General features: G+C 44.3%; 1 protein-coding gene across 2 annotated transcripts in view; it reads right to left on the reverse strand.

Annotated features, from left to right (window-relative positions):
* Positions 1-7826: 7826 nt before the first annotated feature.
* The window catches only part of GATA6 (GATA binding protein 6), a 32290-nt gene continuing 23245 nt past the window's right edge, over positions 7827-16871 (reverse strand). For both annotated transcript variants that reach the window (XM_070361936.1, XM_070361937.1), the window contains exon 7: positions 7827-9232. In XM_070361936.1, coding sequence (XP_070218037.1) covers positions 9065-9232 — 168 coding nt within the window. In that variant the 3' untranslated portion in view covers positions 7827-9064. The remainder of the gene's footprint in view (positions 9233-16871) is intronic.

Consider the following 16871-nt stretch of genomic DNA (forward strand, 5'->3'; position numbering starts at 1 on the left):
CTGTGTTCTCAAAATATAGGGTGTTGTGAACTAAACAGGGCTTCCCTGGTTAGCTCAGTGGTGAAGAACCCACCTGCCAATGCAGGAGACCCTGGGTCAGGAAGATCCCCTGGAGGAAGAAATGGAAGCCCACTCCAGTATCCTGGCCTGGAAAATCCTGTGGACAGAGGACCCTGGTGGGCTACAGTCCGTGAGGTCACAAAAGAGTTGGACACAACTGAGTGACTAAACAGCAACAACAATGAACTAAGCAGAGTGAGTTTACAAGGTTCATTCAACAAGAGTCATCACTCTCGCCCAGCCAGCCTAGTCACTGGTCATTGCAGCTGATTGGAGCCAGAGATCTCCGCTCTTCCAGATCCAACAAGAGGAGAGCATGAAGAATGCAGTCTCTTATTTACAAGCTGTGAGGCCTGCAAAAACTCTGCCGCGTCTCTCTCTCCATTTGGTGATAAGTGATCTCCAGGGGCTCAGAGAGGGAAACTGTTTGGGTTTGCAAGTGTAGGTGTTTGTCCTGATTTCCTGCTCTCACAATGCTTTCATTTATTCCAGCGAATGCAGCCTGATGATTCACTGGAGACCAACTGTCATCTGTGCTGCTCCTTGGAGGTAACTCAGAGCTGGTGTTTGGGGTGTATGCAGATTGGCCGAAGTCTCAATAGCTTGTTAATTCCTAAACTGATGAATGAAGCAATGCTCAGAGTGGGAAGAAGTTGCCAGACTCTGCCAAAGGCCAAGCTTTTGCTCACAGTGTTTGGTTCTCGAGTTTCATTCCACGATCTCTCAGCCTAGCCCAGAGCCAAGGCTGTTGAACAAGGAATCTGGAAATCCAAGTTCCATATCAATTTGTAGGATTTAACCTCTTGAGACTCAGTTTCCTCAGCAGGACCTCACCAAGGTCCCTTCCATCTCTAAAGTTAAATGAACCCATGATTTAAATGAACAAGTGCACTTATGTATTTCCTCGATCAGACAACACCAAGAACAGGGGTCTCCATCAACACCCAATACACCAGCCATGCAAGTAAAAACTGTATCTTCTCCCAGAAAATGCAAGAGAAGCAAATGAAAATTCAGAATGAATTTCAAAATTCACAACAATTCTGGGAAACAAGCTTAATATACTTTTAGCATACCTAACAACCAATGAGAAGAGCTATACTAACATCAAAAAGTGTGAAACACCTAGAAATAAACTTCCCTTGAAACACACACAAAATCTACATGAAGAAAAGTTTAAAATGCTGATGAGGGACACAGAAAAATACTTAAACAAATGAAAACACACACTTCATCTTGGACCAGAAGACTTAACAAAATAAGATATTGATTCTCTCAAAATTAATTTCAAATTTTATATTATCCCAGTAAAACACCAATGGGATTTTTAACTGAACAAGATGGTTCTAAAGTTTCTATGAAAAATAAATAAGCGAAAATAGTGATCAAATTCTTATTGTTTAAGAGATTAATCAGAATGGGCTAGCCCTCTAACTATACTGAAAGGTATAAGAGTCAAAGCATTTGATACCAAAGCATGAATAGATTAATGATACAGAATAGAAAAATCCAGAAATAAACCCAATATATATAAAAATTTTATGTTAAACATATATCCACATAAGAACTTATATACATATACAAGAATACATATACATATGAGAATCTACATTTTTTTTTTCAATTCCCATTTTGAATCAGTGGGAGGTACATGGGATTATTCAGGAAATGATGCTGGGACAATTAAGTTGCCATTTGGAAAAACAGTTAAATATATTTAACATGTATACTCTATACGTCACAAACAACCAAAAACAAAAATTCCAAATGAAAACCCCAAAATCAAAGCCACAAAAGTCCTAGAAGAAAACATGAGATTTTAAAAAACAATCTCAACAGTGGAAACAGTTTTCCCAAATATTATACAAAATTCCAAACTCAGAAAAAATTGATAAACTGAATTACCTTTTTTAAAAATCCTGATTATTTTTTAAAAAAACATAGTCAAATGAAAAACCAGGAATAAATATCTTTAAAGTATATTTTAGACAAAAAGCTAATTTCCTTCTTGCAAAGAACTTCTCAAATCAATGAGATAAATAACCTCTTAGAAAAAAGAAGTAAAAAGAAGAATATGAAGAATTGAGAAGAGTTCACACAAAAGGAAACACACTTAGCTCTTATAAGAAAAGATGTTCAACCTCAGTCACAGTAAGATAAATGCAAAACAAAGCTCAGGGATAGTAAAGGGACAAAAACCAGAATGTTTGATAACAGGCTCATTTGACTAAGGTGAAAAAGGGCACTCAAAATTGCCCATGAGATTGCAAATGGGAAAAACCCCTAAGAGTAATTTGGCAACATCTATAAAAATTTTATAGGTAGAGATATCCCTTGACTCAATAATGCCACTTCTAGAAGCTGATCTTGTAGGTATATTTGCATAGGAGTGAAATAACACAGATATGGGATAGTAATTGCAACATTGCTTGAAAAGCAAATGACTGGAAACAAATGTTCTTCAAGAGGGTACTGATTAAATAATGAACTACTCAGACATACTAAGTAAAAACAGCAAAGTGCAAAGCAATGTGTATAGTACACTACCACGTGTAAAAAAAATGCTATTATAATGCGTGTGTATGCATGGATAGTTAATGCATATAATCAATGCAAGAAATAAGTTGTATGTAGTACAGGAACTGAGTATCTGGAGAACAGATATAAGAAGGGCAATTGTTTTCTACTGTATTCCCACTTATAACGTTTCACTTTTGTACTATTCAAGAAATTTCAATGAACACAAAGGCCCCCAAACTGGAGATTCTTCAGCCTTACACAGGACCTGAAGAATCAGATTCTCTGGGGCAGGAATCAGGGGCTGCAATTCTAATAAGCACTGGGTATGATTCTTGTGCAGAGAAGTTTGAGAAGCCCCAACGGATAACATCACTGGAAACGCAAGTTATCAAAATAATAATAGCAACAGTGATGTAAGCAGTAATGAACACTTCTTTGGAAAGATAAAGTCTATGATACCACTGCCAAAATCTTGCACAAGCTTTCCTGAAAAAAAAGAGAAAAAATTCTTTGGCACAACCAAGCATAGACAGAGTTTACTCCATGACGAAGTATTCCCTGTTCTCTCTGGTGTTCAGTTTTAACCACTGTTAATCCTTTCACCAGCTTTTAATACTTTAGCAAAATGCTTTACTCTCATCTTTTGAGCTAGGTAAGAGCATAACAAGCCTTACATGAAAAGGAGAGAAGTGAAATAGTCAAAGACAGCACACCTCCAAATTTACCACTTTTCAGCTAACAACTACGCATTTTCCGTGTTCTAAAGAAGCTGATGACTGGGAGAAAGGAAGAAGCGTACACGTTTAATAGATTTCTTCAGTCTGGGCATGTCTATGCTGCAAATCACAATTGTGTATTTCTGAGATGCTAGTGGGGAGGGTAAGGGCATAGCCTCAAGTTTCACACTGTTTTGGCTCCTCCTCTGTGTTCAATTTCTTCCCCCTTAAACCAAGATGAAAAAACAGTATGGTGGGGATGATTAGGAGCATGTGCTCTGGAGCCACATGGCCTGGGTTCAAATCCCAGTTCTGCCACTGTTTAACTTGAGGCAAATTACTTAACTTCTCTGCCTCGGCAGACACAACTGTAAAATGGGGATAGCATCACCTCATTCACTTGGGATGGGAATTAGCTACATTGATATAGGTGCAGCACTTTGTATAGAAACTGGTAAGTGCTGGATAAATACCTGTAATTACTATTTCAGATAAGCCATAGACTGTCAAATGGTAAAGCCAGGGAAGGGGTGGAGAGACAGGGAGGAGAAGTTTGTAACAGCTAAAAAGACACAAAAAGCAAACAACAATGAAAAGCTGGTTATTTCCAAGAAATAAAAACCCAACTACAAGATACTGAAGCAACGGGCCAAGCAAAGCAAAGCTGTTTTTTCCTTGTTCGGCTGATGCTCGGCGGCCAGACCTTTCCATTTTCCGGTCTGGGTCTGTATCACTGGATAAGTTTTATATCAGGAGCCTCCAACCCAGCAGGTCTGGCATTAGGGGGTGGCAGGACCTCTTACCAAGCCCCTGTGCTCATGAACATGGCCAGGATTGCCACCCTCAGCGTCCCCAAAGGCAACAGGAGGACTTACCTCCACAGAAAAACCTGAGGTGACGAGGAGACTGGAAGAGCTCAAAAGGAATCCCAAATCCACCAGCTTCCCTGGTCATGGACTCTGGGAGCCCAGACCGGACCGCAGGCCCACCATGGCCTCATTGCAAATAATCTGCACATGGGATTGTGGGCAGAAAAAGCAGACGGAAGGGACCCCAGAAGACCACACAGCCTGCTTTCTCCATTTTATGGTTGCTGTGGAGATTGAGGTTCAGAGAGAGGAAATGACCCATCCCAAAGCTCAGCAATACCTAGATGATTATCTCACCACAGGGACCACTGATAACTGAAAATAGAAGCCCTTCTACTAATTAAGCATTATTTCATCTTTAATTGCCATATTTTAGCCATTCTTAAAAAAAGAATAAGTATTCTTATTATTATGCATAGTAAGTATCTCATTAAAATAATGACACCAACCATCAAACTATCCCTTCCCTGTAACAACTGCTGAGCAGGGGCATGGTGATGTATCAGCTGTCTTGCTAGTTCTCCAGGGCAGACTGCAGAGATGCTGCACAGCGCCTAGAGGGGTCACCAGTCTGACCTGAATCTCCGAGCCACTTCTCCATCATCCTAGCTTCCCTTCCGAAGCTATTTGGAACTACCAAGTATAATTTACTTATCCAAAGTTCCTACAAACTTACTTAGGCTCTCAGCCTAATATCCTATGGTTGAACCAATTGAAAACACCACATGATTCCTTTCCTCTGCAGGTCCAGACAGTTATCACCTTGGCCCTGACCCACACCCCCTTCCCCAGAGACCACAGCAGAGGGGTCTTCTCAGAACCCAGCTCCAGCTAAAGGTTCAGCCACGCAGAATCCATCCTGGAGTTTCAACTGGCCAAAGCTGCAGATACCAAATTTCTACCCAAGGACTGTGTTTTGAAAGATCTGGCCTAGCAAGTTGATTAATATTTGTTTCTCCTTTTAAATAATCCAAGTCACATCTGATGGTCCATCGGAGCATCCAAACGACAGAAGGTAACCGGTGTCACCAAACTGACTTGCTATTTCAACCCAGAAACAATGCATTTTAATTATTCTGAGCTGCCTTGTTCTGAAAAAAAGTTTGATCTCTGCTTTGCCCTCCCACCCTCTGTCCACACACCTTCTCAGAGTCACAGGGATCCAAAGACCCCGGTGGACAATGCAGGTAGACACTAGAGCCACCACGCTGCCACAAATGGAGAGCAGCCTGGAATGCGGCTAAGCCAAAGGCTGACTGTATTGCCCTCCCAACAGTCAAATTTATTTCTGATCTGAAACTACATCAGATTTCCAAGGACTGGAGAAAACATTTCCCAAGAGCAAGAAGTTAATTTATTTGCAGGGGAAAATGAATGGCTCCCTCCATAGGCACCAGGAAACAACACGAAGTGACCCTGAAGACAGACCCCAGACAGAGCCCTCAGTTATGTAAGATGGCCTGAACTCGGCCAAGGGTGACAGAGGACATAAATTTTGCGACGCTCAGTAAGGGGGTCTGAGGATTCTTTAAACTGAAGTACACCTTGTATTTAAATGTACTCCCTAGTAAGAAATGACTTGGGTTTTGTAGGTTATACTGTAGGGGAGAGTGCTGAATTTGTGTACTTAGAAGAAACTACCAAACGTCTGCTTTAGACAATTACATGTAAGCAAGTTATCACTGAAAAGGCCAGATTAGGGGAGTCCATTGTGTTAGGACAGGCTACAAGAAGCCCTTTCCCCCTCTTTCTGCCCCTTATATTTCATGAATTCCTTCCCCTTTGGTTTTTTTTTTTTAAGAAGCGGCACTTTAGAACCTAACTGGTATTTTAGGATTAGAAGAAGCAATATTTGAGACCATCCCCAGGAAAAAAAAGATGCTCTGGAAGACTCTTTAAGAAAAATTCATTTTCCAATCAAAGCATATTAACTTGAACATCTCCCAACCCACCAGAAAGCACTCAAGGTAATGAGAACTGTAAGAGGAGGAAGTGGAAAAAGAATGAGCCAGAGGGGGTAATTTTCTTCTGCTGTCAGATCATACCAGTTTTACAAAACAATTAGCTGAACCCAGACTAATATTTCTGAAGCGAACATCTCTGCCACAAGCCACCTGGGTGGAGGGGAGACAGGGGGAATTCCTCATTCCACTCTGCCCCAGTTTGTTCAAAAGTGCAGGTAAGCCAAGGGACATGACTCTCACTGACCACAAACTTCAGGTACCCCATATGGAGTGAAAGTGAAAAGTGAAAAGTCGCTCAGTCATGTCCAACTCTTTGTGACCCCATGGACTATACAGTCCATGGAATTCTCCAGGCCAGAACACAGGAATGGATAGCCTTTCCCTTCTCCAGGGAATCTTCCCAACCCGGGGATTGAACCCAGGCCTTGTGCATTGCCGGTGGATTCTTTACCAGCTGAGCCACAAGAGAAGCCCAAGAATAGTGGAGTGGGCACTCCATTTGGAGTAGGACCATATGGGGTGAGGCATCCAAAACACGCATGTGCTGCTAGGAGCTCATGCCCTTCCTTCAATGTCAAGTTCACACAGTGCCGGCTATGCACCAGGCACTTCACGTGGGTTATCTCAGTCCTGAGTTACCTGTGTGTGTATGTTAAGTCGCTTTAGTCACATCAGACTCTGCGACCCTATGGACTGTAGCCCACCAGGCTTCTCTGCCCGTGGGACTTCCCAGGCCAGATTATTGGAGCGGGTTGCCATTCCCTCCTCCAGGGGATCTTCCTGACCCAGGGATCAAACCCACATCTCTTACGTCTCCTGCGTTGGCAGGCAGGTTCTTTAGTGCCACCACACGCCTTATGTTATGAGGAAAATGAAAGCTGGGTAGCTTATCCAAGGTCGCCAAGCTCTCCTTGCAGAGCAGGGACTTGAAATCTCGTGGTCTCACTCCAGACCTCACTCTCTTAAACACCATCCCAGCCCATCATAGGGTATCAGGGTACAAGCTTCACTTCATTGACTTCACTGACTTCTCCCCACACACACACACATCCCAGGCCTGCATCTGGCTTCCAGCAACACCCCACCACAAAAGAAGCCTCCCTTCTCCTGGTTCAGACTGGACCCCACAGACCGGCTGTAATGAGTACACGATTTACAAAGGTGTCATGTTTGGGGAGCCAAAATGAAAGGCTATCATTTTGTGTTGTGAAACAGCCGACCCATGCTGCAATGTAAAAAAAGAGAGGCTGCTCAAATCATTTTCTTTCTTCTGCTGAGTATAAAGACTTTAACTTCACGTGAGCTTGGAGATGTCACCACACTCTGTAAAAGGGAGGAACTAGGAAGGAATTCCTTCTGTCTCTGGGCCACAGAGTATATTTCATTCAGTGGAAAAGAAACTCTGGACTTTTTCAATGTTTTTCAGGCTTGATCCTAAACAGAATGCTTATAATCACAGATAGTGTCATATACTCCTGGGTCTTTTTCACTTATAAAATTGTCCTCGATGCAACGAAAGTGGAAACTTGACACCATGTGGCAACTTCAGGTATAAATCAAGGTATAAAACAGCTCCAAGAGGACAATTCATTGAAAGTCTGTAAGACCGTTTGCAAATATCACATGTGCTTGCTTTATATGAATGTCTATAGCCATACACAGTATCAAAATGAAACTATAAGGGAAGGAATTCACTGTACAGAAGACAAAACAATACCCTTTTTATTTTTAAAACTCTGGTGAAATAGGTTTCCATATGACATCCCATTTTTTAAAAATTAATGTAAACCAACCTGCCTGTGGGTTAGTCACACTATAGAGACTCCATCATGGTGTGTACAGATGCCTAAAGTATTTACAAATGTTATCTGTTAGGTAGTAAAGTTTTGTTGCCATTTTTCCAGCACATATTCCACAGTAAAATAAAGGGCGATACTGGTGTTCTTATACAAAAATTCTTAACAAGTGGATAAAGGCGATTTACCTGAGAGAAGATTTGTTCTTGAAATATTTTTTTCACAACTGGAAATATAGAAATGGGATGTAGTTGTAAAAGAAGCATAAGAATGTCTAAGTTTACATTTTCTTCTTTTAAATTATTTAAGTACCATTAAGTTAAAATGTTTACATTCATTATAAAAAATGTTGTTAAATCTTTTATGCAAATGATTTAACACTGATTGCTGCAACGCAAATTGCACTTTTTAAAAAAATTATTGTTTACATGGAAGAAAAATATCTTTTGTTTGCTACCCTGTTTACAAATTCAGACTGACTTCGGGTCAGTCGCACAATGTGAACTTTGAGAAACGTCAGTCACAGTGTATGTTACAGTTATGATGCAGTCCTGCAAACCGAGTGATATTTTTGAAGAGACCTCAAGAACCGACTCAGCCTCCGGAGGTGTGTACCAAACGAAGGATCTTCTCCATAAACGCGGGGGAAATCAGGGAAGGGGGCTGTGGAAAAGGGGCGGAGAAATTCTGGAATAACCAAAACTGATCAGAAGAAGCACATGATTTGGGGCAATACACATAAAACTTTGGTTTAAAAATCTCTTTCGATATTCCACGCAGGCAAGGCCCCGGTCGCAGTTCCGGTTTCAGCACGTGGCACGATGGACATCCAATCCCCTGGCCGACCCAGAGACCAGCTGCCTGGAAGTGGCCACCATGGCCAGGGAGGCTGTGGGCTGCCCCAGTCCTTCCCTGGAGAGGCGGAGCCTCTTCTCCCTGGGTCTTCAAGGCAGAGCCCCAGGGGCAAGGCAGAGCAAGCCTCTTGGGAGATTCATCTCTTTCAAATAAAGGCACAGAAATCATGTATCAGAGGAAGATGTCTGGTCAGCATCTTCGGCCCAGTCCGGACTGCTTGCCAAGAGGATCTGTGAAGGCGGTCCCACGGGCCGGCAGCGTCCTCCTCTGGTCCCCACGGCCACTCAGGCCAGGGCCAGGGCGCACCAGGAATCCTGCCTCACCGACGATGTGACTTCGGCCGGCGAGGCCAGGCTGACGCCGATGTACAGCCCGTCTTGACCTGAGTACTTGAGCTCGCTGTTCTCGGGGTTGGCACTGTCCCCAGCACCGGACATCACTGAGCCGCCTGCCTGGTGGAAGAGGGGGACAGAGAGAAGGGGAGAGACAGTTACCGATAAATGTGTCAGGCAGGGCTTCCCTGGTGGGGGCTCAGTGGTAAAGAATCCACCGCGAATGCAGGAGACGCGGGTTCAATTCCTGATCCAGGAAGATCCCACTTGCAGCGGAGCAACTAAGACTGTGCCTCAACTCCTGAGCCTGTGCTCTAGAGCCCAGGAGCCACAGCTACTGAAGCCCACGTGCCCCAGAGCCTGTGTTCCACAGCAAGAAAAGCCACTGCAATGAGACGCCCAAGCACCGAGAGTAGAGAGGAGCCATTGCTCGCCACAACTATAGAAAAGCCATGCAGCAATGAAAAAAATAATAAAAAATATATTAAATTATTATTTTTTAAAAATATGTCAGGGACAGACAATTGAAATGGTAGACTAGCCAGCAGAGCTGCTGACTGGGCGGTGAGATGCCCTTGACCCAACCCTGGTGATTTCAGCTCTTAGAATCAGCCTCCTGCTCATGTTATTAACTCATGGCAGGAACCACCCAGCAAGATTTGCGTGGACACAGGTAGAAAGGGGAACTGGAGGGAGGCTATTTGTAAAAAGTGCCAAATGCTCAGATCTCTGACAGTGAAACAAACCACACCACACAGGTCCACAGGCCCTAAGGATGCCCGCACACTCTAATCTCTGCAAAAGAGAAAGTGCAGAGTACTGCACGTGCACACACACACACACACACACAGCAGAACCATGAGGCTCAGCAGTTCTATTAAAGTCTAAGAAGGAAAAGACACATAGTTCAGCAAGGCCTGATAAATGAAATTGTTGGGCACTGACTTCATGGAAAATTAACCCATGCATACACAGGCTTTAATTCTTCAAGAAGAACAGGTCATGTTTGAAGCAGGCCCCATGATAAAGAAAATGCTAGCATCTTATATGTGTCATTATCATGACAATTATTTCTTGAAGCAAAAGGTCATTTCTCTCAATTCATTCCTTCCATCCAAATTAAAAAAGTCAAATAGCAAACATGATATTATCTAGTAAAATCAAATCAAAATAACTAAAATCATGTTTAGACCATGGTTTGAGAAAACAGTTGCATTTGGCTTTTTTTTTTTTTTAATTAACCAAATTCACATACTTTTAAATCACTTTGTCTTCCTTCTAAAGCACTGGAGTTGTTTAGTCATTAAGTCATGTCCAGCTCTTTTGGGATCCCATGGATTGTAGCTCACAAGGCTCCTCTGTCCATGGAATTTTTAAGGCAAGAATACTGGAGTGGGTTGCATTTCCTTCTCCAGGGGATCTTCCCAACCCAGGGATCAAACCCATGTCTCCTTCATTGTCAGGTGAATTCTTTCCCACTGAACCACCAGGGAAGCCTGGTATTTCTTCTGAACTTTCAGGGTTTCCATAAACTTCTGTATATTTTTTTTTTTAACACAGGTAGAACATCTTGCACTTTTCAAAGCATTTCTTTTTTATATTCACAAGCCCATTAAATCCTAAAACATCCATCTGTCTGGCCAAGTTGGTGTTACATCCACTTCAGAGAAACACAGGGCACCAGACACAGAACAAATGAATGGAAGTTTCCCAGAGGGTCCCTGACTCCACTCAGGGGCCTGGAAGTGGATGCAGTCTTACCCTCTCCTCTCTGGAGAAGATCTGGTTGGGTCTCGAATCCTCAGAATGACTGTATGGGACCGAGAGGCAGGACTGCAGGAAGTCCGATCATGGAACTTCCCCCCAGCTGGACAGACCAAAACTGGCCCTTCCACAGCTAACCAACCCTTCCCCTCCCTGACAAAAAATGAAGGTTTGTGAAAATCCAGCAACAGCACAACCCACCAAAACTTCTTTTTAAATAACATGAGCTTAAAGATGTAAACAAAGGGCTCTGGGTGCCTAAAAAAAAGGAAGTTTCACAAACTCATTGAGATGTCTAATATTTAAAGTAGGTTCTTGTGAAATAGATGAAATAACCCTGTTAAACAAACTAAAGCTATGGATTTACATACACATACAAATATGGTGGCCTTCCCAGGTGGCTCAGGGGTAAGCAATCCAACTACAATGCAGGAGATGCTGGTTTGATCCCTGGATCCAGAAGATCTCCGGGAGGAGGGCATGGCAACCCATTCCAGCATTCTGGCCTGGAGAATTCCATGGACAGAGGAGCCGGGTGGGCTACAGTCCATGAGGTTGCAAAGAGTCTGACTGAAGCGACTGAGCATGCACAAATATGGTGATTCCTTTTAGAAAACTTCAGCTATAAGCAAGCTAACCATGGATCCAGACTTAACCCCCAAAGAAATACATAAAAGGATGCTATTCAATTATAAAAGGAGTCTTCATTTTAGAAAAGGGCTATCATACAACCAGTAGAGTGCGGTCCCTTGTACACAATTGTCATATCCAGCTTTATATTACCTACCTATTCTCTCCAAAAAGCATTTTCTTCGCATCTATCTGACAAATCTGACTTCAGTGCTGTTTTCTGGAATGGAGGGGTGCCTAGACTGGCCCAGGAAGCAGCTCACCTCAAATGGCCAGACGTGCCGTGCTGTCACCACAAGTCACAACCAGCAACATTAGCAGGGCACATCAGAGCCAGACAGTGGGGCCATGAGCCCCAGAGACAGTTGTTCCCAGGTTGAGTGGGGAAACCAGGACAGATACACTCAAAAGTAAGACCGCTCAACAACTGTCATGAGTTTATGACTGTCTGAGACAGGAAGGTGGAACGAGATGTCGGAAAAGGAATTGCAAAGAAAGGATACCTTGAGGACAGCTGCAGACAGCCTGCATGGTGGGACCAGCTTTGGCTTTCCAATTCTTCCCTGGTTTCAGCCACCCACCTCCTGAGCCTCCTCCTCAGGAAACCAGCCCTACCTCAAGTGTGTTCACGACAATTAAGTGAGCTAATGTTTGCAGACGCAGAATCCCTTGCCATGTTAAACATTCCTTCAAGGGAAGCTATTGTTGTGGGTGAGGAAAGGGTGTTCAAAATTGGAAGAATGCAGGATGTGGGGAGGCCTGCTCCAAGACAAGACGGCTGAAAGGGAAGGACATGAAGCAACGAGTCAGAAGAGGTTATGGGAGAGGGAAACTGTAAAGTCTGACCTAGAACTTTCTCAGTTTCCTCACCTGGAAAATAGAAATAAACAGGCAGCTACATCAGGAGATTGTTGCAAGGGTTAAATTAGAATATATAAAGAAAGCCCTTGTCTCTGACAATAGTCAAGACTGAGTGCGTGCATGCTACTATGAAAAGGTGTTAGTTGCTTAGCTGTGTCCAACTCTTTTCAACCCCATGGACCGTGGCCTCCCTGTAGAGGAACCTGGTGGGCTACAGTCCATGGACTTCTCCAGGCAAGAATACTGGAGTGGGCAGCCCATTCCTTCCTCCAGGGGAATCTTCCCAGCCCAGGGATCGAACCTCTGTCTCCTGCATTGCGGGCAGATTCTTTACCATCTGAGCCACCAGGGAAGCCGTATGCTACTCTGAGAATTTTGTTATTGTGGTGAAGGAGCATGGACCTAATGGAATCTCCCCAATGTCATTCTTCACCAGGCAATTTGCAGCCACGGATGGGTGGGAGCAACCCTAAGAACTCAGCTAGAGCTAAGTTCACTTCAACCAGGACATTATTCTAACCATCGATGACAGCTCTCCTCAGAAAGAAAGCCAGGCCCTCCTGCACCCTTTCAAAAGGCTCACTGGCCCTTTATCAAATAAGCTGCATTAAAGAAATATTAATACCCTGAATATTATTCTTACACGTGAACAACAGTCCTAAAAGCTACTATTGAAATGCTATTGTCTTCTTTGTTCAGACAAAAATGTTATATGGCAAGTTATATGGCAAGCAAATCCCAAATTACAGGGGTGATGCGCTCCTGAAAAAAATATCAACTCGTTTGAAATCAAAAGCAATATCTGTTACCTGTGAGAAAAATAAAATAAAATAAGTACTTGTGCCCAAGGTTTGAGAAACTTAATTTTTAAATGAGGATATACTATTTAAGGGCTTCCCTGGTAGCTCAGATGGTAAATAATCTGCCTGCAATGCAGGAGACCTGGGTTTCATCCCTGTGTCAGGAAGAGTCCCCTTGAGAAGGGAAAGGCAACCCACTCCAGTATTCTTGCCTGGAGAATCCCATGGACAGAGGAGCCTGGATGGCTACAGTCCATGGAGTCTCAAAGAGTCAGACACGACTGACTGACTATCACTTTCACTTATCACATACTATTTAAGCAAGGAATGTGGCAATGCACAGCATTTTTTTCCATGTCAATCATACCTCAATTTAAAAAAAACTGAAATTTTATGTTATGACACATAATGAGATTGTGATGAGATCAGATGGGATAGATAACGCCAGACCCCTCCATCCCTGATTGGCGGGGCTACACTCTGGCACTAGCCTTAGAAGGCAGTTAGCAGAACCCATCAAGAACTTTATACCTTTCTGAGTGCTGTAATTTCACTTCTGGAAATGGATTATAAGGAAAGAATTCAAAGGGAGGGAAAGACGCCCCACAGGAAGACATCCATTACAGGGTTATTATAATAGTGGAAACCATGGAAATAATCTAATGTCTCATAATATGGAGACGGTTTGGGAAAGCAAGGGATATCCACTCAGTGAACAATTATGCAATTATTGAACCTAATAAGATCATGCAGCAAAATGGGAAAAATCCTGTAATGCAATGTTAATTGAAAAACCACAGGAAAGAAATTCTAAATAATTACAACTTATCCATGGGCATACATAGGTATTTCAAGAGAACCCAGGTGAGGAGGTGAGGGACCACCTGAGAGGGCCCAACCTATTATTAGCCATCTACAGCTTCCTTTTGAACATTTTAATGGAGTGGCACAGCGTAGTCTAACTCTGGGGAAGAGTGGAAGGTATCAGGTCTGGAAACACAAGGCACCAGAGCTTGAGAAATGAGCCAGGCTGGACAGAGTCATAAAGTAGCATGAAAAACAGGGAGGAATCGGAATGGAGGGAGGATCAGAAGGGCCCACACACACCCTGAAGTCACCTCCACAACACCTGGCACAGACTAGAACCTGGCCAGTCATGCACGTGTGAAACGCAGCTTCAGGTACCTGAAAACATCACACAGAGTACACAGTTGGGCCCATCAGTACAACCTGAGCTCTTGAAACTGGCATCTAACTGCAGAAGAAGTCTAGAACTGGCATAACTCTCCTTCCTAAGAGACCTGGCTTGTCACGTTGTCATGTTAAGTATCTTCCCCTCACTAGAGATATGCAAGCTGCCTCTCAAAAAGCAGTTTATTATGTTTGCCGGTCGGAGGGATGGGGGAAGGGATAGTTAGGGAGTTTGGGATGGACATGTACACACTGCTATGTTTAAAATGGATAACCGACAGGGACCTCCTTTATAGCACAGGAGCTCTGCTCAGTGTTACGTGGCAGCCTGGATGGAAGGGAAGTTTGGAGGAGCATGGGTACATGTATGGCCGAGTCCCTTCACTGTTCACCTGAGACTATCACAACATTGTTAATCAGCTATGAAAGGGAAAGTCATTCAATTGTGTCCGACTCTTTGTGACCCCATTGACTATACGGTCCACGGAATTCTCCAGGCTAGAATACGGGAGTGGGTAGGCTTTCCCTTCTCCAGGGGATCCTCCCAACTCAGGAATCGAACTGAGGTCTCCTGCACTGCAGGAGGATTCTTTACCAGCTGAGCTACCAGGGAAGGCTCTATAATCGGCTATATGCCAAAACAAAGTAAAAAGTTTTAAAATAAAAGTTAAAAGGAAAAAGAGAGAGGGAATCAGTTCAATTTGGGGAGAAAATCAGAGATAACTTATTATGACCCTGGACCCAGCGCTCATGCACGCGCGTGCGCACACACACACACAGATAAGTATAACTGCCAACCAGTTAAGGTCTTCTCACATCTACTTAAATCCCTGAAAAGATCAGTATGCAGACATCTCGACATCTCAAAGCAGGCACGTCACTAACCTAAACCAGCCTAATCCCCCAAAAGTTCCTGAACAAAAGCAGGAGAGAGCACTCTGGACGCCCACAGCCGAGCCATCCTTCTTCCTCTGGGAGGCAGCCTGGCCAGCCCAGGTCCTGGCTCTTTCTCTGATCAAAGTGCAACCCGAGGGTGGAGCAGAAATCTGTTCTGTGTTTCCACTCCCATCTTATCGGCCTCCACCCTCCCACAGACTGAAAATGGAGGCACTTCCTGTTGAAAGAATGTGTTATCAGCCCCGACCCAGGCCGGGCTTAGCACTGAAAAGCAGGCCAGGTCAGATGGGGGATCCAGAGCAACCAGCCGGACACCCCACGTCCTACAGGAATAAATTAATTTAGGGACAAGTAGCAGCTGCCGACGCGAACACGGAAAATCTCCCCTGGCCTGTGAGGCGACACAGTGATTTCTGGCTTACCCAGACTGTTTTCCCGTGAGAATAAGCCTTTGCTCATTTTCAGACACAGATCTGCAAAGTCGAGGATTTCTGACTCGGTGAGCTCCTCCAGTGGATGCCCAGAGGCATCTGACTCACACTGGGGCTCACCAGAACTTCCCTGGTGGCTCAGTCGATAAAGAGACCACCAGGAATGCAAGAGACCAGGGTTCAACCCCTGGGTTGCGAAGATCCCCTGGAGAAGGAAATGGCAACTCACTGCAGTGTTCTTGCCTGGAGAATCCCCACGGGCAGAGGAGCCTGGCGGGCTCCTGCCTGAAGTCCGAGGGGTCGCAAGAGTCAGACCCAACAACTGTGTCAGTTCTCTCTTTTCCTTTACTCGTCACATAATAGGCCCAGAGAAAGCCTCCTACGGTACTAAAGGAGCAGTCCTGGAAAGGTGACACATCAGAGCAAAGGCAATCCTTAGAAGACACAGCCTTTCCAGGAGAATTAGAGGTTCTCTGGCTTGTGAATTATAAATTTTGTTTTTGAGGAAGAAAACCAAAAAGGAATGGGCTGATCTGGAGAAACAAACCCAGCACCCCTGACAGGTTGGGGGAAGTGGGACAGAGCACAGGACTTTGAAGATGACCACACTGCCTCCTCAGCGTGGATTCAGGCTGTCAGCTTCCAGTGTCTGGTCTCTCCTTCCTACACCTCTAAGTAAGCTATGGTTACAGCTATTTCCTGGGCGAGGGGAAGCCAGCCACCCCTCACTGCTAAAGCTGTCTTCTCTTCTAGGGCTTCCCACGTGGCTCAGTGGTAAAAAGCCACTGAGCCAAGCAGGAGACTGTGGATCCTTGGATCAGGAAGATCCCCTTGAGGAGGAAATGGCAACCCACTCCAGTATTCTTGCCTAGAAAATCCCCATGGGCAGAGGAGCCTGGCAGCTACAGTCCATGGGGTCGCAGAGTGGGGCACGACTCAGCGACTAAACAATAATGCAGGTAGATGGAAGAGATGTGGGTTCGATCCCTGGGTTGGGAAGATCCCCTGGAGGAGGGCACAGCAACCTACCGCAGCATTCTTGCCTGAAGAATCTCATGGACAGAGGAGCCTGGTGGGCTACAGCCCATAGAGTTGCAAAGAGTCAGACACAAATAGAGCCACTTAGCCCAGACTGCTTTCATAACCTCTAGGTTAGACCCTGTGGTGCTTCACAGCAGCCTTCCT

Source organism: Bos mutus, chromosome 24 (assembly GCF_027580195.1).
Source record: "Bos mutus isolate GX-2022 chromosome 24, NWIPB_WYAK_1.1, whole genome shotgun sequence".
Lineage (NCBI taxonomy): Eukaryota > Metazoa > Chordata > Mammalia > Artiodactyla > Bovidae > Bos > Bos mutus.